General features: G+C 44.0%; 1 protein-coding gene across 4 annotated transcripts in view; it reads right to left on the minus strand.

Annotated features, from left to right (window-relative positions):
- Positions 1 to 5,574: 5,574 nt before the first annotated feature.
- The window catches only part of HMGN3 (high mobility group nucleosomal binding domain 3), a 32,216-nt gene continuing 17,334 nt past the window's right edge, over positions 5,575 to 20,456 (minus strand). The window contains exons 4-6 of one of the 4 annotated variants that reach the window (XM_085610993.1): positions 13,975 to 14,025; positions 6,392 to 6,493; positions 5,575 to 6,281 (exon numbers count right to left, since the gene is read on the minus strand). In XM_085610993.1, coding sequence (XP_085467119.1) covers positions 6,051 to 6,281; positions 6,392 to 6,493; positions 13,975 to 14,025 — 384 coding nt within the window. In that variant the 3' untranslated portion in view covers positions 5,575 to 6,050. The remainder of the gene's footprint in view (positions 6,282 to 6,391; positions 6,494 to 13,974; positions 14,026 to 20,456) is intronic. The other 3 variants (XM_085610995.1, XM_085610996.1, XM_085610994.1) reach the window with 3 other exon arrangements.

A 20,456-nucleotide genomic window follows, 5' to 3' on the forward strand; every position in this document is an offset into this window, starting at 1 on the left:
TGAAGAGGTCTTACAGAAAGCTCATCTAAAGTGCAAGTTATTTACCTTCTGTAATGCTGTTTCTGGGAGAGACTATTCAACGGCACATTCCTCACCTTTTGAATATTCCCTAGGTGTCAGGGTGTAGACTTTTTTCAGCAGTACCTCTGGGCGCCTGTAAACTGTGCCATGCAACTACGCATGGACAGTTCCATTCCAGGAATGATGTGTGGAGCCTAAATAGGCTCCACTCCTGTGCACCGACATTAGTTGCTTTTGAAGCTGTCCCTGCCCCAGACACAGAGCCCCATAAGCAAATTGGATGTGAGCAGTGTGCAGATTCCTAGACTTGGGGTCTTAGGGAGACCCCCCCCCCCACCCATAGAATAGAGTGATAAGGGGGTAGGTGAGGAATTTGCAGCTAGAGTCTACTAGAAAAAGCATTACCGAAGGTCAGCAACTTGTTCTTCTAATAGAGTTCAACCACACATTCCTTACCCTTCAAATAGATAGATACCAGAGCAGAACCTACTAGGAAGTGGCCCAGTCAATGCCCCTTTAAGCGAACCCGGTTGAGACAGTAGCGCTTATGAACATAGGGAGTGACACCCACTTCGCTGGCAGGTAGATGTCCAGCGAAGGAACGGTGCATGCCAACGCAGAGGTAGTAACCTTGGCCCTGGAACTAGCTTGCAGTCCTTCAGGAGGCTGCTACTGGCCAATGCTTAGCAGATCTTATGTAGATCACGATCCAGCTGGAGATGGTCTATTTCTGCATGACCATGCCTTTTTTTCACACCTGAGAACCCTGCAAAGAGCTGATTGTACACCCAAGGTCTTTGGAAGGATCGATGTAAAAAGCTCAGCGCTCTTATGGCTCAAGCATTAAAGTCTCTCATCCTCCTTAGAGGGGTGAGGCAGAGCATAGAATGCCGGGAGGGTAATGGTTTCAGCGATGTGGTAGGGTATCGCAATTTACAGAAAAAAAAATGCTTGCGTCCGCAGAACCAGCTTGTCTGAGAAGACGCTGGGGTATGGTGGGTCAACAGAGCGTGACGCTCACTTACTCACACTACCAAAGTGATGGTGACAAGTAAGACAGTCATGAGGATGAGCGGCTGCAATGAAAGCTGTGAAATGGCTAAAAAGGAGTGCACATCAAACATGTGAGGACCAAATTAAGGTCCCACTGAGGCATGTGAAAATGAGGGAGTAAACAAGTGTTGCAGGCCTTTCAAAAAACATATCACAAATGGTGATTTAAACAATGTAGCCATAAAAAGGCTGAAATATCTGCAAACTATCCTTTAACTGTTCCCAAAGCAAAGTCTTGCCAGTAGAGACAAAACAGAATGTCAGATAATTTCCCCTGAAAAGGGTCAGTCTTGTGTGCTGCACCAAACCACATATTTGTCCAAATGAACGGAGTATACCATTTTTGTCAAGGGACGCCTGGCTGACCAGATGAGACAAACCACCTCCAGAGGGAGGTCAATGGTGTTCAGTTGTAGCCACTCAATCTCCATTCATGAACGTGGACATTGCTAAGGCTTGGGTGCAGAACTCTGCCCTGTTGCTGCCAAGCAGCCTTGAAGTCAACCTCACAGAGATCCAGGACTGAGGCTGAAAACTGGGATCATAGCCTGAATTTCCTGGAGTCTCCTTATCCAACTGTGTCCAGAATTTTTCAGATAAAGGGAAACATTTGGGAAGGAGTCAGGTGTGACTTTGGCATGTTGACAGTGAACCCCAAAGATGACAGGAGGTTGGCTGTAGTCTGGAGGAGGTTGACAAATGCCTGGGGCGAACCTGCCTTTACCAGCTAGTCGTCAAAGTAGGAGAAAACTGGCACCCCCAACCTCCAAAGGTGTGTTACAATCACTTTCATGAACACCTGAAGTGTGAGGTGAAGACAAAGCACAGCACAGCAAACAGAAAATGCTCCTGTCCCACCACAAACCACAGATAGTGCTGAAGGGCCTACAGAGCCTCCTCTCCTGCATCTTACGGAATTCAAGAGGAGAATACCTGACTTTAATTAAGCAAAACCAAAGGGGATGATTAACGGAGTGTTGAACATTGCAAGCACTCACCCCCAGTCAACTGATCTGGGTTTAATCCATCATTCTTTAGCTCACTCTGCCACCCCAGTTCAGACATGGCCATATACAAATCAGTCTGACCCTGTGCCTCGTGGGTACAGTCCAGCCCGAACTGCCAAGCCATGAGGCACAGGGTCAGACTGATTTGCATATGGTCATGTCTGAACTGGGGTGGCAGAGTGAGCTAAAGAATGATGGATTAAACCCAGATCAGCTGACTGGGGGTGAGTGCTTGCAATGTTCAACACTCCGTCATCCCCTTTGGTTTTGCTCTTTTCAATTAATTAGCCTACTATAGTGGGGCTAGGCACGTGCATGCACAACTACTCCGAGCCAGCATACACTTGCCGGCAATGGTATGTGTTCTAAATACCAAACATATGTAAATGTGTCCTACAGGTTTAACACCACCATTCAACCACCAGGGCAAAGATAAGACAAGACCTAGGCCAGAGTGAGCATCTTGAATTTATCCTGGAAGGCATTGAGAAGTCGCAAGTCTAACGGGACAAAGGCAACCGCCCTCCTTTGCCATCAGGAAGTAGAGGAAAGAATCACAACCTACTTCTGGTGCAGGAACCCTGGCGATAACCTATTTGGCCATAAGGTCATACACATTCTGCTGTACAATGGACAGATGGTCCTCAGGGGTTGATGGAAGGTGCAACGTGGTGGTAATGAAGGACAAGGTGCACCCCTGATTATCTGCAAAACTCCCGTCCAACATTATCGCCGTCAAGCTGGAAAGAATTGTTTGGGTCCTGCTTCCAACCAGGTGTCTGTGCTCTGCTAAGGGCATGTCGACAGTTTGAAACGTGGGTCTCCAACTGGACAGCAGATTGAGTAGCTTGTCGACCTTGAGTGCAAAACTGTTGGGCACCCTGCTGTGGCTGAATTGGTATGGTGTACCGCTACAGAGGCTACAAAAGGAACAGTAGGTTTGGCTGGGCAGATATGCCCTGGGAGCATGCTGTGGCCCTGCTTTCCTTGAACTGCTCCAGAGTGGAGTATCTCTTGTCTTGAGTCCCATCAAAGGGTATGTCATTAAGGGGTGACAGGACAGCGCCTGAAAAACCAGTTGACCACTGAAAGGCTTTGAGATTGGCAACACTGGTGCTATTGGCTTGTCTGATGAAATCAGTGGTGTCCAAGCTACAACAAATTGTTAACTTGACTGCATCACAACCATCCTCTATGGCTCAGTTTAGGCCAGGTCAGAGATCTGAGGATACCTGGAAAGACTTGAGCTACCAAATCCCAAGGAGCGTGGGATTAGCAGCCCAAAAGCAGTTGGCATTCTGACTTGAGGGCCAAGCTGGGGGGAATAAAATAGTTTCCCAACGTTTACCTCTGGTTTGGACTCCCCATCGCGTGAGTAGTCTGAACAGTAGTAGGTTCGTCCAAAATGTAGATGCCTGCACCACCAAGCTTTCAGGGGAAGGGTTGAGTCAACAAAAATGCTGGGTCACCCTAGGCAGGACAGTGGCATTTTGCAATTTGGCGACAGACTATGGGGCCAGAGCAAGGTTTGACCCAAGTCCTTAACAGTATCTGTAAGTGCCTCGTTTAAGGCGAGGACATGCTCAGTAGAGGTTTTGACCTCTAAGAAAGGGAGCTGGAGATCAAGTCCTTCGGCTACTCTAAGCATCACCACTGTGTAAGATGCACTCTCCTCAGTGCCAGGGCCTGGGTGGTGAGAGGAGTCCCAACACAAGGGCCATGTCAAGGCTACTGGCTTCTTGAAACCCTTCATACCAAGTTTGTGTGAAGGTTGCCGTATCTCATCACCTGGATCATAATTGTGGTCTGAATCTGTACCAAATAAGGAGTGCAAAGTTTGTTGTGGAGAAGGCAAATCAAGCTACTTGATTTGCTTCAACACAAAGTGCAACCTGTGTCGAGGTCGTAGTGGCGCCACCTAGAAGTCATAAGCACAATGTGCACCTCTTTCTCAGACAGTTGAGTCGGCATAGGTGTTGAGGTTGCGGGAACTGGTGTGGAACATGCCACCTGAGGCTGAGTTGGTACAGGAGCCAGGGGAGGCTCAGAGGACCGAACTGGCGCAAACGGTGAATCCACCGCCAGTATCCCATTGCCTCTCTATGTGCCAGAGGGAGTCAGTAAAGATCCAAAGAGTCAGAGCATGGCCTCAAGGAACTCTTCAATTTGCCTCAATGCACCATAGGCAAACCTGATGAGGATCTGTCACAGTCTCGTTTGCAACAGTCCTTACAAGGCTTAAAACATGTAGTTTTGGGAGGTGTTATTTTTTTTAATGTAGGTGTCTGACGCGAGGTAGCTCAGATATCGCCTCTAGTGGCGCAAAAAGAACTGACATCAGCACACAGGAACATTTTACAGATCCAGTCTGATGCCTAGGGAATGTAAAGGTAATAAATCTATTGCCAGAAGTCTCAAAGAAAAAAAAGTGTGTATATAACATTTTAGCTCCCAACAGGCAAATTCCTTAATTGCACCCGATCACGGCCGGTGCTCTGAACGTTGCTTGCCCAAACTGGTGATAAACTTCAAACTAACTCTTTCTTGCAAATACTCCTGCAAATGAAAGGCAGCACTCGAGTTGGATTTCTAATGTTGTATTAGATTTATGGTACCATCAACTAAAAATAGAGGATCGAATCATTTCGGCAGAATTTTCTGCCTTTCAGTACTTGAGCGCCAGTTTTCCATCGCGAGAATATTTGTATATAGAATGTTTTGAGATATCATGGTCATGATAGAGGCAGTATACAGAGCTGTTCTTCTAGCCACTTTAAGCACACGCAGAGCTCTTAAAAAGAGTGCACTATTCACCAGCATGTGTATTATGAATCTGAACAAGGGAGGTGCTAGCAGGAGGAATTCTCAGGGCAAGAAGTATGGGTTAAAGTGCTCAGTTAACTATAAACTGGTCTCCTTTTGCCAGAGGATTCCAAGCTTGACATGGAAAATATTCAAATGGCTTGTGATTTTATGAAAGATTCAGTTGTGGAGAACCAACTTTTCAATGGCTAATATTCTTGGCAGATTTAGCCACAGCCGGACCTCAAAATGGTGGCCACGATGAATGTGATTTAGGAATTCCAGGATCCATCAGAATTGCAAATAAATCTTCAGGAAAGCAGGAATAAGATAGCACTAGTACCAGGTTCTGTCAGATGAGGACTAGACAAGCTGTGACAGGAACAGGAGGATCACACAGGAAATAGTCAGTTAAAACCACATAATTGCTTCACGTAGGTAGTCTGTGGTTCTTCACAATCCTGTCTAGTGGACAGCGATGAAGCAAACTAACACTTGAGGTACATTTTCCCAGCTTAGAAGTTAACCAGACATGTTAGACCCACTGGGGATGCATCAGTGGCAGGTAGGTTAAGAATTCGAGGATTGGCACCCAGACCAACATACAGGCAGTTGCCGTTAGGATTTTTCAAGGTGAACGAGTAATTACAACACAAGCACAATGGAGGACAAATAAACTGAGAACAATAGATTTTAAAATCCATTCCAGACTTTAATTAAGACTATTAAAAGGAAACCATGGCAAGTGGTCACACCTATTTTTTTGTTTTAATCACATATAAAAGCACCATTGCTTTTTTACAAGATGAAGAGGGCATGCAAAGACCAATGTGAAAACACTAAAAGTAATGATCAGAGCAATATCGAAAACATTCACAACCAACTGAAGGCAGTTCAAGGGACATGATCAGAAAGCATGAAGATGATTAAACGGGACACTAGTCAATATTTTAGCATTTACAAAATTTGATAAAAAATATTTTACATATTTAAGAGGTAATTAAAACCAATTTAAAATCTTGAAGGTGAAGTCAATCTTTGTCTTTGCCAGATTCAGTTTTCTGTTGCTGCAAAAAGAAAAACAGTTGCAATTAAAGAGATCTGTACAGATCTACATGTACCCACTAGGGGCATTAACCAAGCCTATACACTTGGAAGCCTACTTCTCTATCTAAGGTCACAACCGAAGAAATGTCCCCTTTGATTTACACCAATGGACACATTCCATGCAACCTTCTTTAAATAAATATAACAAAGCCACACTATATTTTTCCTAGTCACCGCAAACACTACCATACCCTTAACTTTCACTGTTTCAATGTGCCCTTTTACTGACAGTGTGCTTGGAGGGAACCCTCTGGATGTTGAAACATTAACAGTGGATCGAGAGACGCGAATCTGAAATAACATCATGAGTAATAAAAAGAAGTGTTATGAACATGCACTTCATGGCGGGAGACTAAACACTGAAAAATGCAGATGCTACTAACTCCGTGTACACCAAGTACCTCTTCAGTTTTAGTTTCACCATTTTCAGATGGAGCAGTACCTTCCTTTCCAGCATCTTTCTTGCCTTTTGCACCAGGATTACCCTTTGCTGCAGATTCCTTCTGAAAAAGGAAAAGCTCCTGATTTGCAATCACTTAGACAGATACACAACTCAATTCACAAGAATAAATTAACATTTTGCTCAGAAACGTATACAATGCTCAACATAGGAACTGTAGATGGACTGAATTGCAAAACCCCAGGCGGGCACAGTTGCAAAGTGTTACATTAGTTGCTGCATGAAAAGCAACAGCAGCAAGGTCAAACAGGCACTTTAATACTGTGCAACAAAGTACACAGAGTAGATTGGCAAAGTGGGCAGCTGCCTCATCTCGCTCGGTTATATATAAACACATTTACAATGTAAGGCAATGATGACTAACCATTACCTCAGAATGACCAATTTGCAAGAGATGGATTTCAGCATCTATAAATATTGTTGCCATAAGCATGCTCTGGTGTTTAGGGGGAGGGGTTGCATTCCAGTGCATAGGTCAAAGATGCAGAAGCTGAACAGTGCACAGGAAGTATCGGTACACTTAGGATGTGCTGATTTTCTGACTAGAGATGCATACAGAGATGTATAGGGCTAGATTATCAAAACTTTAGTATGGGGTTGACCCGTGAATGGCTCTAAAAGCTAGTCTTGACAGTTTGCAGAGGGCCTCAGTCTTGGTAGCAAGGTTGAAGTGTATAGGAGAAGGAGGGTATTGCTATTGAGATAATATATTATCTGTCAGACCCTGATCTGTGTCCCACAAGGCAATCAGGGGTTACAAACTGATAACTGTTGTGACTGAGTTTGCCACTTTTGTCCTGGGGTCTATCCTACTATTGCTCTGAAAATTGGAACTACACACCTTTATGCATGGGACTCCCAGGGTAGTGAACAGTTATAAACTTCAGCTAGGTGGGCACGAGTTCACAACTCACAAATCAAGCAACAGACACTAATTTCAATGTCCAGCACAGTGTGTCTTTAGACAAGGGTTTTTTAATCTCAATACTACACAACTCAATTCAACATAGAAGGCAGTGATCTTGGAGACAACTTTTAATAACTATGCAAGAAGCAGGACTAAAACTCAGGTTCAGATTTAAGGTGCCCCACAAGTCAATTGTTTAATCAGTTCACTGCTTTGCGCAAGTTCTTATCCCTGATGCAGGCACCACATTCACTGCAGCCCCGCTGGGGTCGAGGCAAACTAAGGCAGTTGTTGCCCTAATCTGGGCCAAAAAGAATTCCATGGCAGTTGTAACCCTCATTGGGCTGCAGTGATCCCCACATCAACTGTAGTAGTTTGTGCCAAGAACTGCAGTAAGCTTAGGAGACCCTCTTCAGCAAAGGTCTCACCAGGCTTCTCTCTCCAACAAATTAACCTTCATTAAATTGTTTATTAACTAGGTACCCGCGCTGTACCTAGTTAATGAAATTAAGTTTGCCCTAGTAGAAATGCTGTATAAATTCCCAACTACTAGGCACAATGGTTTCTTTTCCCCCGTATGTAGCAGCACTGAATAATTGGAAGACAACTTGAATGTAAAAGATTGTCCACTTGCTGCTTTTGTTTTGTGAAAGGAGACTGGTTTAGTATTATATTCACTAATTGTTTGTTTTAATGATTTCGTCAAAGTTGATTTCAGTGTTATTTTACATTTTGTCACATGGTTTGTTTAAATGTACACTAATTGATGGGTATCCATGCTTGTCTGACTTGATATAAATTGGATTAAATTTGCTTAAACACATGAATGACTAAAAAAACGCATAAAGTCCATATTAAGTTTATGGACTCAAGTCTGGTTAATTGCTTTATCAGCACACTACTATGACGGCCAAGACAAACTTCTCTTCTAGTCTAATATTAAGGCCCCATCCTGCCATGTAGGGCCAAACCCCTTCCCGCTATAACTTTTGGAAAGTTGCCATTTTCTTGCCTTAGTCATTTGGTACCTGCAGCCGGTCTCTGTTCACATGTCTGGGTGTAGTTGGCAGATGAGATGTGTATACCTCCTAAACCATCCAACAATGGGAGCTTAGGTGTGACTGAATGGGCCATCACTGGTAGGGTAGGATGGGAGGGAGGGGCTGGAGCCTCACTTAAACCTGAACAGGCAGTGTCTTGTTCCCACACAAAGGGCCGCATACCCCCTGTAGCTAGACTGGAATCAGGGAAGGCAAGGCATTTGTGCAAAGAGGCATGCCTCTGGAAGCTTCTCCCCACTTCAAAGGCACAATTGGGTGTAAAAGAAGGACCTCGAGCACCACTTCAGTACACTTCTGGACCTGTGGATACTCTGCCAGGAAGAAGGATTGCTGTGCTGCTGAAGGACTGAAACTCTGCTGGACTCCTGATTTGCTGACTCTTGACAGGCTTCCAACCATCTTGCACCTGGCTTTTCCATCTGAGTCTTCTCCCCTGCCAAGATGTGCCAGCCCAGTCCTGAACCTATGGAAGTGGGCCTTAGGTGCTTGCGAGCAGAAGCATTTCCTTCGGCTGAGCATGTGCACCCCCTGAGCAGATCAGACGCATCGACGCTGCAGCGTGGATTAAGCCCATCTCAAAGACTGTCATTGCCCACAACAGCTTCTCGGTGCAGGCGCACCGCCACAGTGCATTCACAGTCCAGGTTCTTACATCCCAGACGATGGAGGAATCCGCATTGCAGCTCCTCTGAACAGACGCAGCGCCAGCTGTGCCCCACATCCCAGACACAGGATATAACATGCAAGCCCGGTTGACGGGATTCTAGATGAGGCAACAAGACCTTGCACTGCAGCCTCTGCACATCTGTGGCGCAACAAATCTCTTCGGCTGCCATGCACATCTTCGACCTGACTCCACATGACACTCCGCAAACAGGATTTAAGGTACTCTGTTGAGCAGATCTACCTGGGTTGCTGTAGCCAGCCCGCGCCTTTTCCTGGTTTGGCACGACTAGACCTCCCCAAATAACACTTTGTGCTTTTTGGCGATATTTCCACTAAAAACTTTAAAAATCAACAATTCCAGTTCTAATTGGATTTGTCGTTTTGGTCTTGTTTTATTTATTAAAAACTTTTTCTAATTCTATTGTGGGCTCCTTTTGTGGTGTTTTCACAGTTTGAAGAGTTGCACAAATACTTTACACATTGCTTTCAAGTTAAGCCTTACTGCTCTGTTCCAAACTGCCAAGGGGATGACGTGAGCTCAGGTTTTAGGGTTTGCTTGAGCCTTACCCTGCCACGGACTGGGGCTTCTGCTTGACCATGGCTTATACCCCCAGTCAACCAAGAACCCAATTTCTTACACCTGGTACCACAGCAGTCCTTTGAGTTCTCCCTTCCTTGATCCTTGATCATGGAGAGCTTGGAACTGGAACAAAGTGGGGTTGTTTAGACACCACTTTTATATGCACTTTCTAAACAAGAAATGTAGACAGACACCCAGTCTAAAACTTCAGAACCTGTTTGAGGTAGTTCTCTTGCAGGTGTTTTCCCAAGTTGTTCCCCAGACACAGCATTTGTATTAAGTGATGCTTCTCCAAGCAGATAGCACTGGGGTGGTTTCTAAGCCGGAGCACACCCACAACACAGGCACAATCAAGTGTGAGGTTTCTGAACCTGGCTGTCATCAGCCTCTCTAAAGGATTGACGGGGAAAGGAAAAAGGCATGTCTGACTCAGATTCTTCTTCTTCACCTTGAAATAACAGACACAGCAGTCCCACCCTTCACCTCTACCATCCACAAAATAGCAGTGCTCTGGAAGAACGAATCAGAAACTCTTTGCTCAAAGTCTTAAATTGCTAAAGGTAGCTTGGTCTCCATTCTCATTTCAATATCTGGGTCTCCACTTCAGCAGTAGGAGTGCAGATAATAAACTTTCATTGTCTAGGGTGGAGGGGTCCTTATTCTACCTCTTGTAGAAAGGCAAACCAGGGTCATGCAACAGGGATCCTCTTGGTTTCAGATTCACAGAGTCCTACTACTGCACATGTACTATACACACTAGACGTACACGCAGGATATCAGCACAAGGTTCTCAGCATTCACAGAACTTTCCATGAAAGTTTGAGACTCAGAGAAATTGTCAGGGCACAATCAATCTTAAAACATTGAACACTGCCACCACCGATTTAAGTGCTATACCCAGGACAGAGAGGGGTCCTCTGTCCACTAATAAAGTTAGGAGTGCATGAGGTGGCAAAGTAGAGGACGCCCATCTTGCATGGATCCAGCACAAAGGAGTAATATTCCCCAATAATAAAAGGCAGCGAAGCAGCCTAATATACAAGATTGCATAAATTATGAGAATGTTGGGAAAGAACATGGTGTTTTGTCTCCACATAGAGGGCAAGAACCTAAAGGAGCAGATGATTTCACAACGCAAGAGGTGTAGTGAGAAAATGCAAGACCAAGACAATCCCTTAGGGGAACACCAACTGGTAGTGGGTGAGATATTCTGACAGCCTGCCAATCCACAGATACAGGGAGGGAGGTCAGAACGTACAGCACAGAGCATGTGATGCCAAGAGTCCTTAGAGAGGCAAGTGGAGTAGAATTGTGAACTAGGTCAAAAGCAGCAGGCATACCAAGGATTAGGATGATAAATTGGAGGCAACTGTGCGATGTGTGGAAAGAATGAAGTTAGTAACATGGTTTTAGAAGAGTGGGTGACCTGGTGCCTCCACAGAAGGGATAGATTAGAGAGGAGATCAAGATTTAGGCAGGCTGAAACTATTTGGTTAAGTCCTCTAGGGAATCTGGAGGCAAAGTCCAACATGGACTGCAAATACTTTGCATTTGGTTTTTAATTTGCAAGTTACTAAAACCTTGCTTATTAAATATGGGCCGCAATCCCACCGGAATTATTTTAACTGTTAACTATGACTAAGAATCCCATGACGGATTATACAATTAGAGAAAATATTTTTTCCCTCAGTTTCCACAAGAGGCAAGCATGACTGAGAAGTAAACCTAGAACAACCACCACCAGCATCTGGAAAATATATATTACTACAAACTTAAGAATCAATTAGGGAAAAATAATTAGTGTGTGTAGACGATTTGGACACACTGAAAATATATGGGGCATCAGTCTTGTTAAAATTCTCAAAGGATCCTCGATCTTAAAACTTTAAGCTATTTACAAAGCAATAGGTTTTTACACTGACTACTGAAAATTAATAACAGACTATTCATTGAAGGAGCATGAACATACAAAAATAGTGGCCAGGAGCCATAGATTTGAATTCAGAGTTTAACTATCGACACCACACCTACTTAATAGCCTAAGGGCATTAGCAAAATATTTGCTGGTGCAAACACATGCTAAAGATGCCAGAAAGAGTACACATTTAAAAATAAAATTATAATTGTGTGGACTGCACACAGATGAGCACTGGAACACAGCGGTGAACATAGGAGAAATAACGGACCATAGATTTGCGTATATACTAGTCGATTTACTACTCTCTTGATAAGGGAGAGACTACTAGCCGTTTGACTACTCTCTGCCATGTTATTTTCTGCATTTTACTTTTTGTATCATGCTTTTAATTCTTTTATTTTTATTTTAATCATTTTTCCCTGTTTTTAAATTAATAACATCTATTGTTAATAGAACAGAATGTTTCACTTAGGGTCATTATCAAGTAAGAATTTCGCCAAAGTATGTCTAGTATTCGATGTCCTGATTGTGTTTAATCTTATTTTAAACTATTGTATGCAATTGATTATTGTAATTGTATTTGGCTTTTATGAATGAAATTCGAATAAAGCATACTTTTGACTTGGTATATACTAGTGTGTTGTCTGCTCATAAGGATAGCAAGGAAGCAACATAAGCACACAACCCAGTTCATAGACATGGCATATGTTCAGGGCAAGTGGAGAATTGCTTTGGACTGAACAGCTGAAGGATTTACAAACATGGGTGTGATCGCAGGGATTGAAATACTGAATGAATACAGAAGCAGAGAGGAGGAAGGGTGAGATGGGAACATGATCATGAGAAAAGTCACTTACAAGTCAGATAGCTAAAGAATTATGGATTCAACCCAGATCTGTGACTGGAGGAGAGGGTCTGAAAAGTTTCAGCGCTCCGTCCATCATCTCCTTGTGTTTGCTTTGTTTGCCCCAAGTTGGCAGGGTATGTCCAGACATGGGTCCCTTGCTCATATTGCCACTGGATTTCAGCTAGCCTGGCTGATGAACAGCGTTACCCAGAAACTGGTCCCAGGATGCTGGTTTCTGGTCCAGGGAAGACATGGCTTGACAGTTTGGGATGGACTGTTCCCATGAAGCACAGGGTCAAGACTGATTTGCATATAGCTATGTCTGAACTGGGGTGGCAAAGTGAGCTAAAGAATGATGATGGATTCAACCCAGATCTGTGACTGGGGGTGAGTGTCTGGAATGTTTCAGCGCTCCGTCCATCATCTACTTGTGTTTGCTGATATGACAAGATTCCCATAAGAACACAATGAAGGCTGTAGTCTGCTCTTGCCATTACCCCCCACAAAAAGCAAGACAAGCCAAAATGTCTCATTAAGTGACACATAGTATAAACTGCTAACTGCCAAACTCATACTAAAGTTAAAGGATGTTTTATTTGCGTGACTATTACAGACACTACTAGTCAAATGTTAGCAAGCAGAGGAAAGTTGGATATTATTGTATCTCAAACATATTAAAGTTCCCCAATGCCCATGGGCCGTGTTCGCGCTACATAAAACTACAATATATACAGTACAAAATGAACTACTGGGCCCTGCACTACAAAAATGGATAGGAGGCTTTACATCATACTCCGTTAAAGGAGTTTCTCGAATTTGCAAAAATCACTTGTATCAAGATTTTTTTAGCAGCCTTATACTTTTAGTGAATTGATGCCAAGGGCCAGCACCCCACTCTGAAAAGCGCTTCAGCTCCAGTGCAATCACTATGTGCCACTTTATGGGCATATCAATGTCTTGGCATAGTCCAATAATGAAGGGTGTGTTCAAGGTTGTGAAGTTTACAAACAGTTGCTGTTATTACGTTTTATTACATTAAATAAATCGTTATGTCCATTGTAGTTAGGTGGTATGCAGAGGTTGTTACTCTCTGGAACTGGGCTGTGGTTCTAAAACGTTTGGGGAAGCACCGACTTAAATAGTTTGAAATGGCCAAGGAAAGTTACTAACTAAAAATAACACTGGGATACTGGTTTCATCAGACTCTTCTAACAGGCACACATCCAGAAACTATTTAAATAAAATGCTTAGGTACTCCACCCTGAACTCACTGACTGAAACGCATTTTAAGTAGACAAGATTGCTGGATTAGCCGACTTTTCTTGGTGCTTATGATTGCCAAAAGATTTGATATCTTAGCCTGTGATGTTTAGTTGTTGAGGATTATGGAGCTAATGCTGCAATAGACGTCTTTGCTTGCTATCCTTCAACACTTGCTTCATATGCTCCGCATTGTATGCACAGTGATTTGGTTGCATGATTTTTTGAAACTGCAATAAAAGCAAGTTTAAAAAAACGTTTATGGAGGTCAGCACAAACTCTTACCTTTGCTGATATTTTTTTCGGTTTCACTTCAGGCTTTGGTGCAGCAGGTTTCTAAAATAAAGTAAGAGTACTCAAGTCAAAACTGCCCCACATTTCAAGTCTAAATTAAGGTTAATTACCAAGTTTTGCTTTAATTAATGAACTACTCAATACTTGCCACTAGTCCCATCACTACCACTGGAATCCAAAAGATTGATTTTATGGCACTGACTCTTAGGAGTGCTCAATCATACTATGCGTTAACAAATTAACCAGATCCCAACATCATGGTTCAAAGGAGGAGCATAGAACAATGCAAAAGCGCAGGTCTACATATGGTCCTCCCAACACTTCAGACCCAAGTACCACAGGATTACTCACATTGCATTGCACACAGGTACCATATACCCTCATAATACTAGATCAGAATTGAAACCTAGTCAGCCCAGACTAACTTCGCATGAACTCCTTCACATCTCCACCTCCCTAAATTTTGATAATCATAACCTAATTAAGCACCACATCATTTGACAGATAAGTGGTGGACTGGTTGCAAATAAGCAGGAGCAGCCCACCAAATTGCCCATGTTTCCACAATATGCTATGAGGAGGCCCATAGTATTGCAGCAACTTAGAACTGCAGTCTGCAAACAGAAAGCTCTAGATGGCAAATGACCATGCTTTAGTGTAAGGGGGAAGAACCAAAAAGAACCAGGAAAAAAGGACATTAACTAAAACAAGAGAAGGAAGCAGTAAATTGTGGCAGTAGTAAGTCTCCACTGGTGAAAAGAAAACAATGCTAAGAGAAATAACGGGAATACTGCCGGAAAGAAGATAGGAGGGACAACATTACATAAGAGTTGGAGATGGTTTAAGTAGTAGGTTTTTTTTAATTTAAAAGATAGGTGCCATTTGATCTCTATGTGCACCCATACAAACTTTTTTTATAGCCACATTCAGGCTTATGTATTGGTGCAAACCCTGCATTATTTAATGTCAGTCTTCGTAGCTAATGAAGCAACAATGGCAAAGCCAACAGGTCTTGCCTTTGACAGTTAACTAACCTGTTGGCTTTGCCAATGTTTGTTGCAGATGGTGAACAGCATTAGACAAAACAAAAAAAATAAACTGTGGTGGGGCAAAGGGTGGAGTGGGTTGACACGGGGCAGGGGAGCACTGGCGGAACTTGAGGTAGGGCAGGGAGGAAGCCAAATGAAAAAGCCAGGGAAGTTTGAGGAAATAAATGGATGAGCTTGAGGGGAGGAAGTAGGGAGCAACATAGTGCACAGGGACGCTGGGAAGGTAAAAGAAAATCGCACACAAAGGAGTTAGAATTCAAATACATTCAGAGTGCTCAACGAAAAAAAAAAATAAACATGAGCAGGTGAATGATACAAGTCATACAATCAAGAGAAAGACAAAGGGAGCATGTTCTAGGAGAGGCACAACAGGAGGAGAAGGACATACATAAAATGCACAGGGAAGGCCACCGAGTAAAAAACAAGCAAATGAGTGACAAAGCGAACCAATGGCAAGTAATGGGTCGGTCAAAGCCCTGTAAGATTTTGGTATAGTCCACAATTGGCTATCACCTACCAGACACCTAAAAGTGATTTGGTATGCGACACCTAAAGACTAGAGAGAGTGGAGCAACAGTAGAGCAGGAGGGTAAGGTGGAGGAAACCACTGTGCCAATGAATAGCGGGGAGCAACAGCAAGCAGGGAAGGCCGTTGGAGCAAGAAGCTGGAAAGGATATAACAATAAGCGGAGGGGGGGGAAGGAGAAGGGCTGGAGAAAGCAATGGATAAATAAGTTAGGGGGAAGCAACAAGGAGAAGGTGGGGTAGTTATGTGCAGAATGAAGGAGTACATGCGGGACAGCAAGAACGCACATGAACTCCTATCGGATGCTGGAAAAAACGTAGTTCCTCCATTTTGCCATGGGAGGATAGAAGTCACCCAATCAAAATGACAGCAAAGAAGCTATGCTCCTGGGGAGGGACAAATACAAGACGATGAAGGAAAGCCATTGAATAAGAACCAATGAAACAAGATTGACAAGAAAGCCAATTAATGATAAGCAGGTGGCTTACCAGCAGCACATTGCAAGTATTGTTATTGTATGCAATAGTCCAAGAAAAAACATAAATGGAAAAAAAAAAAAAACACAGCTGTGGGCCAGACATCAAAATTTAAATATTTCTTTTAACAAATTTGCTTAGTATGGGGTTGTATTTCTCAAATGGACAGAGTATGGAACGCTAACCAAAGAAGTGTTGCTCTGAATGCCTAGAGTCCAGCAATACCAAATTTGTAGATCATTTTATGACCAAGCCAAACCCATATCAACAGTATAAGCTGGTAAACAGATCCTCACTAGTATGAAGCCCCCCTGGGATTTTAGTATCCAACTCCTAGTTTCCAGTTTGCGTAACAAGGCTTCCCTTACGCCTCCTCTCCGGAGGTAATTATTTCTTAAGTGATTCAAATTGTTCTTGTGTTTATCTTTAAAATGGTGAGCCACAGGGTAAGTGGGATCTGAATTGATGATAGCCCTAATGTGCTGAAGTATGCGTTTGTGTGCCTGTAGTTAAGTACTCCCAATGTAACAAAGGCCACAACTACATTCCAATACATATATTCCATGATCAGTTTTACATGCAAGACATTTATTTATCTTGGTCAGCTGATCACAAAAGGGCGTTTAAGTAAAAGGTTTTGTTCTACCTGAATTAGCAAACCCGGCACATAGTACCTTTGAATAAACCTTTTCTACTGGATAACCAGGTCCCCCTTTCCCCGCCCATCTCTGGACTACTTTTGACCAGAGCATCACGCATGGAAGATTTTCCATACGTGATGGGAGATCGGGGCAGTGTATTTTATATAATGGGATCATCCAGGTTAAGTGGCCAGTTGCGCCTAATGATATTTCTCAGTTGTTTTTGCCAGTTACTGTATGTGAGAATCAATCTAGTTTGATTTGAATCTGGTGATTAATTGGCTGTGTCCCGTGTGGTTTTACTGAACAACAGCTCCGACCTATCTCATGCTTTTGATTTCTCAATTGCTATATCTACCATCTTATTGGTATAACCCCTTGCTAGAAATCTTGGTTTCCTCTCATTTTGCACTTTTACCAAATCCGCATTGTTGCTACATATACACGTCTTAATTTTAGCATTTCCACATATGGTATGCTTTGAGTTAAATGATTTTGGTGTGCGCTGGCTGCGTGGAGCACTGAGTTCCCTGCGGTTTCTTTACGATGTAGCAAAGTTACCAATTTACAATCCTAATCTGCACATCAAGAAAATTAACTGTATATGAACTGACATTTGCAGCAAAATTTAAATTTAAAAAATGTACATTAAACCTCGAAACAAACTCAAAAGGAATTTCTTCAGATCCTCGCCATATGATGAATAAATCATATATAAATCTCAACCATCTAACCACATGTTCTTTCAATGTGGTCTCATATTTGACCCCAAGGACCATCTCCTCCTACCAGCCCATGTGTAAACATGCATAGCTGGGGAAGAAACTGGCCCCCATGTGTCTGTTGACAGATCTGATTTTGAAACATGAACAAGTTATTTTCCAGACAAAACAGTCATATTAATTCAAATGTTGCTATGTTGCAAATGTTTAATTAAATATATACACATACATACACACCTAGTGGCGGTCATCAATAGGTAGTATTAGTTAAGTCTGCTTTTCCATAGAAAGCTTTTTTTGGTTTGCCAAGTAACTATGGAAAGTTGTGAAGATGTGTCAAACAGGGCCCAAAAAAAACAGAAAAAAAACCCTAGCCCCCTTTTAAGTTTCGGGGTGATAGTTGAAGCGGCAGGCAAAAAAAAGGGTTGGCGGGGGTCCCAAAACATTAAGGGACTCATTAGAAAGCCTCTGACCAAGGATGTCCTTGCTAAGTTTCAGGAGTCTGTAATAGGGAGCCTTGTTGTAGTGGAACAGGCAAGTGTTCCTAGAGTTGGAGTGGTGGAGGATGTTGTTAGATTGAGAGATCGCCACTTTCCTGATCACATTCCTCCCACACCCTCAAAAGATTTTCCCAGTAGAAGATGTAGAGTCTGTTGGCGAAGAGGTACGCGGAAGGAGATTCGTATGTACTGCCCCGACTGTCCTTCTAAACCTGGGCTGTGTGTCCCTGCTTGTTTTAGAGCGTACCACACGCAAAATAATTTTTGGGAGCATTCATGAGTGGTAAAGTGAACTGCCTGGTCTGTATTCTTTTGAAAATTTGATTCTGTTTCAAGGTTAGCGTTAGTGCAATGTATTTAGTTGCTGATTTTGTGTCTGTAGATTTGTATCTATTTGCGATTGGTTTGTGTTTTTATTTTTGTCTAAAAAAATCCTAAATGTGATGGCGGCGTGTGTAGGCTGGCGCTTGGCTGTTGGTGTGTGTGGACTGGCACTTGGTTGGCGGTGTGCGTGGAATGGTGCTTGGCTGGCAGTGTGCGTGGACTGGCAGTGTGCTTGGACTGGCAGTGTGCTTGGACTGGCAGTGTGCGTGGAATGGTGCTTGGCTGGCAGTGTGCGTGGAATGGTGCTTGGCTGGCAGTGTGCGTGGAATGGTGCTTGGCTGGCAGTGTGCGTGGAATGGTGCTTGGCTGGCAGTGTGCGTGGAATGGTGCTTGGCTGGCAGTGTGCGTGGACTGGCAGTGTGCTTGGCTGGCAGTGTGCGTGGACTGGCAGTGTGCTTGGCTGGCAGTGTGCGTGGACTGGCAGTGTGCGTGGACTGGCAGTGTGCGTGGACTGGCAGTGTGCGTGGAATGGTGCTTGGCTGGCAGTGTGCGTGGACTGGCAGTGTGCGTGGACTGGCAGTGTGCGTGGACTGGAGCTTGGCGGGCGGTGTGCGTGGACTGGAGCATGGCGGGCGGTGTGCGTGGACTGGAGCATGGCGGGCGGTGTGCGTGGACTGGAGCTTGGCGGGCGGTGTGCGTGGACTGGAGCTTGGCGGGCGGTGTGCGTGGACTGGCGATTGGCTGCCCGTGTGCCTGGACTGGCGATTGGCTGCCCGTGTGCCTGGACTGGCGATTGGCTGCCCGAGTGCCTGGACTGGCGATTGGCTGCCCGTGTGCCTGGACTGGCGATTGGCTGCCCGTGTGCCTGGACTGGCGATTGGCTGCCCGTGTGCCTGGACTGGCGATTGGCTGCCCGTGTGCCTGGACTGGCGATTGGCTGCCCGTGTGCCTGGACTGGCGATTGGCTAGCTGTGTGTGAGTAGTGACTTGCTGCTGGTCACTACACACACTGCTAGCTGAGTGCCACTCCACGCAATCCATCACACGTATGAAAGGTGTATGAATGAGGTTGGTGCCTTGTCGTGGCTTTACAGCTCACGAGCTGTGAGTCAATGGTTCAGTTTCTCGCCCTTTCAATTATTAACAGTGCATTTCATTTTTGTGAAATCACTTGCTAATACAATTCTATATACTGAACCATCACTCACCCTCGTGCCAAATCCAACCAGTATGTGTGTGTGCTTTAGGATTAGATGGCTGTGCAGTAATATTAGTCTTTCTGAAGCAGGGTGTACCTTGTCCCTTTTTGTGAATTTTGTAATGTGTTGCACCATTTTTACCGGGAGACCTGGGGGAACGCTGGGTGGTGGTAAATTTGTGAGCCCGGTGATGCCACAACTTTCCCACACCATAATGTGTGAAAAAAGTGATTTTTTTCAGCAAAAATTGAGGTTTGCAGGGGATTCTGGGTAAAGAAACATTGGGGGATCCACGCAAGCCATACCTCCCTGGAAGCCGCCGGGTGTCTAGTTCAGAAATGTATGGGTTTGGTAGGTTTCCCTATGTGCCGGCAGAACTAGTGTTAAAAAACTACAGCTAGTCACTTTGCCAAAAAAGGGTCATTTCTCACTGCAAAATTGAAGTGTGACCACGTTGCGTTTTGCGCCGTTTCCTGTCGTGGGCACTAAGCCGACCCGCACAAGTGAGGCACCATTTTTCTCGTAGGACTTTGGGGAACGCGGGGTGGGTGGAAATTTATGGATCCACGCAGATTCCAGAACTTTCCATCACAGAAATGTGGGGGAAAAGTGTTTTTTTTGTCAATTTTTAGGTTTGCAAGGGATTCTGGGTAACATATGGTAGGAGGCAGTCAAGTCACCCCATCCTGGATTCCCCTGGGTGTCTAGTTTTCAAAAATGTATAGGTTTGCTAGGTTTCTCTAGGTGCCGGCAGAGCTAGGGTTTAAAAACTACAGCTAGACACTTCGCAAAAAATGTGTAAATTTTCAGTGTGAAAATGTGGTGTGTTCACCTTAGGTTTTGAGCCACTTCCTGTCATGGGCACTATGCCTACCCACACAAGTGAGGTACCATTTTTATCGGGAGACTTAGGGTAGTTCAGATTTGTAAAGCAACTGTTATTATTGATTTTTGATGCATTTCTCCCTTCCAAATGAAAGATATTGTGTAAAAAAAAAAGTCATTTTGAAAAATGACTAATAATTCTCATGCTAGT

The sequence above is a fragment of the Triturus cristatus genome, chromosome 6, assembly GCF_964204655.1.
Source record: "Triturus cristatus chromosome 6, aTriCri1.1, whole genome shotgun sequence".
Taxonomy (NCBI): domain Eukaryota; kingdom Metazoa; phylum Chordata; class Amphibia; order Caudata; family Salamandridae; genus Triturus; species Triturus cristatus.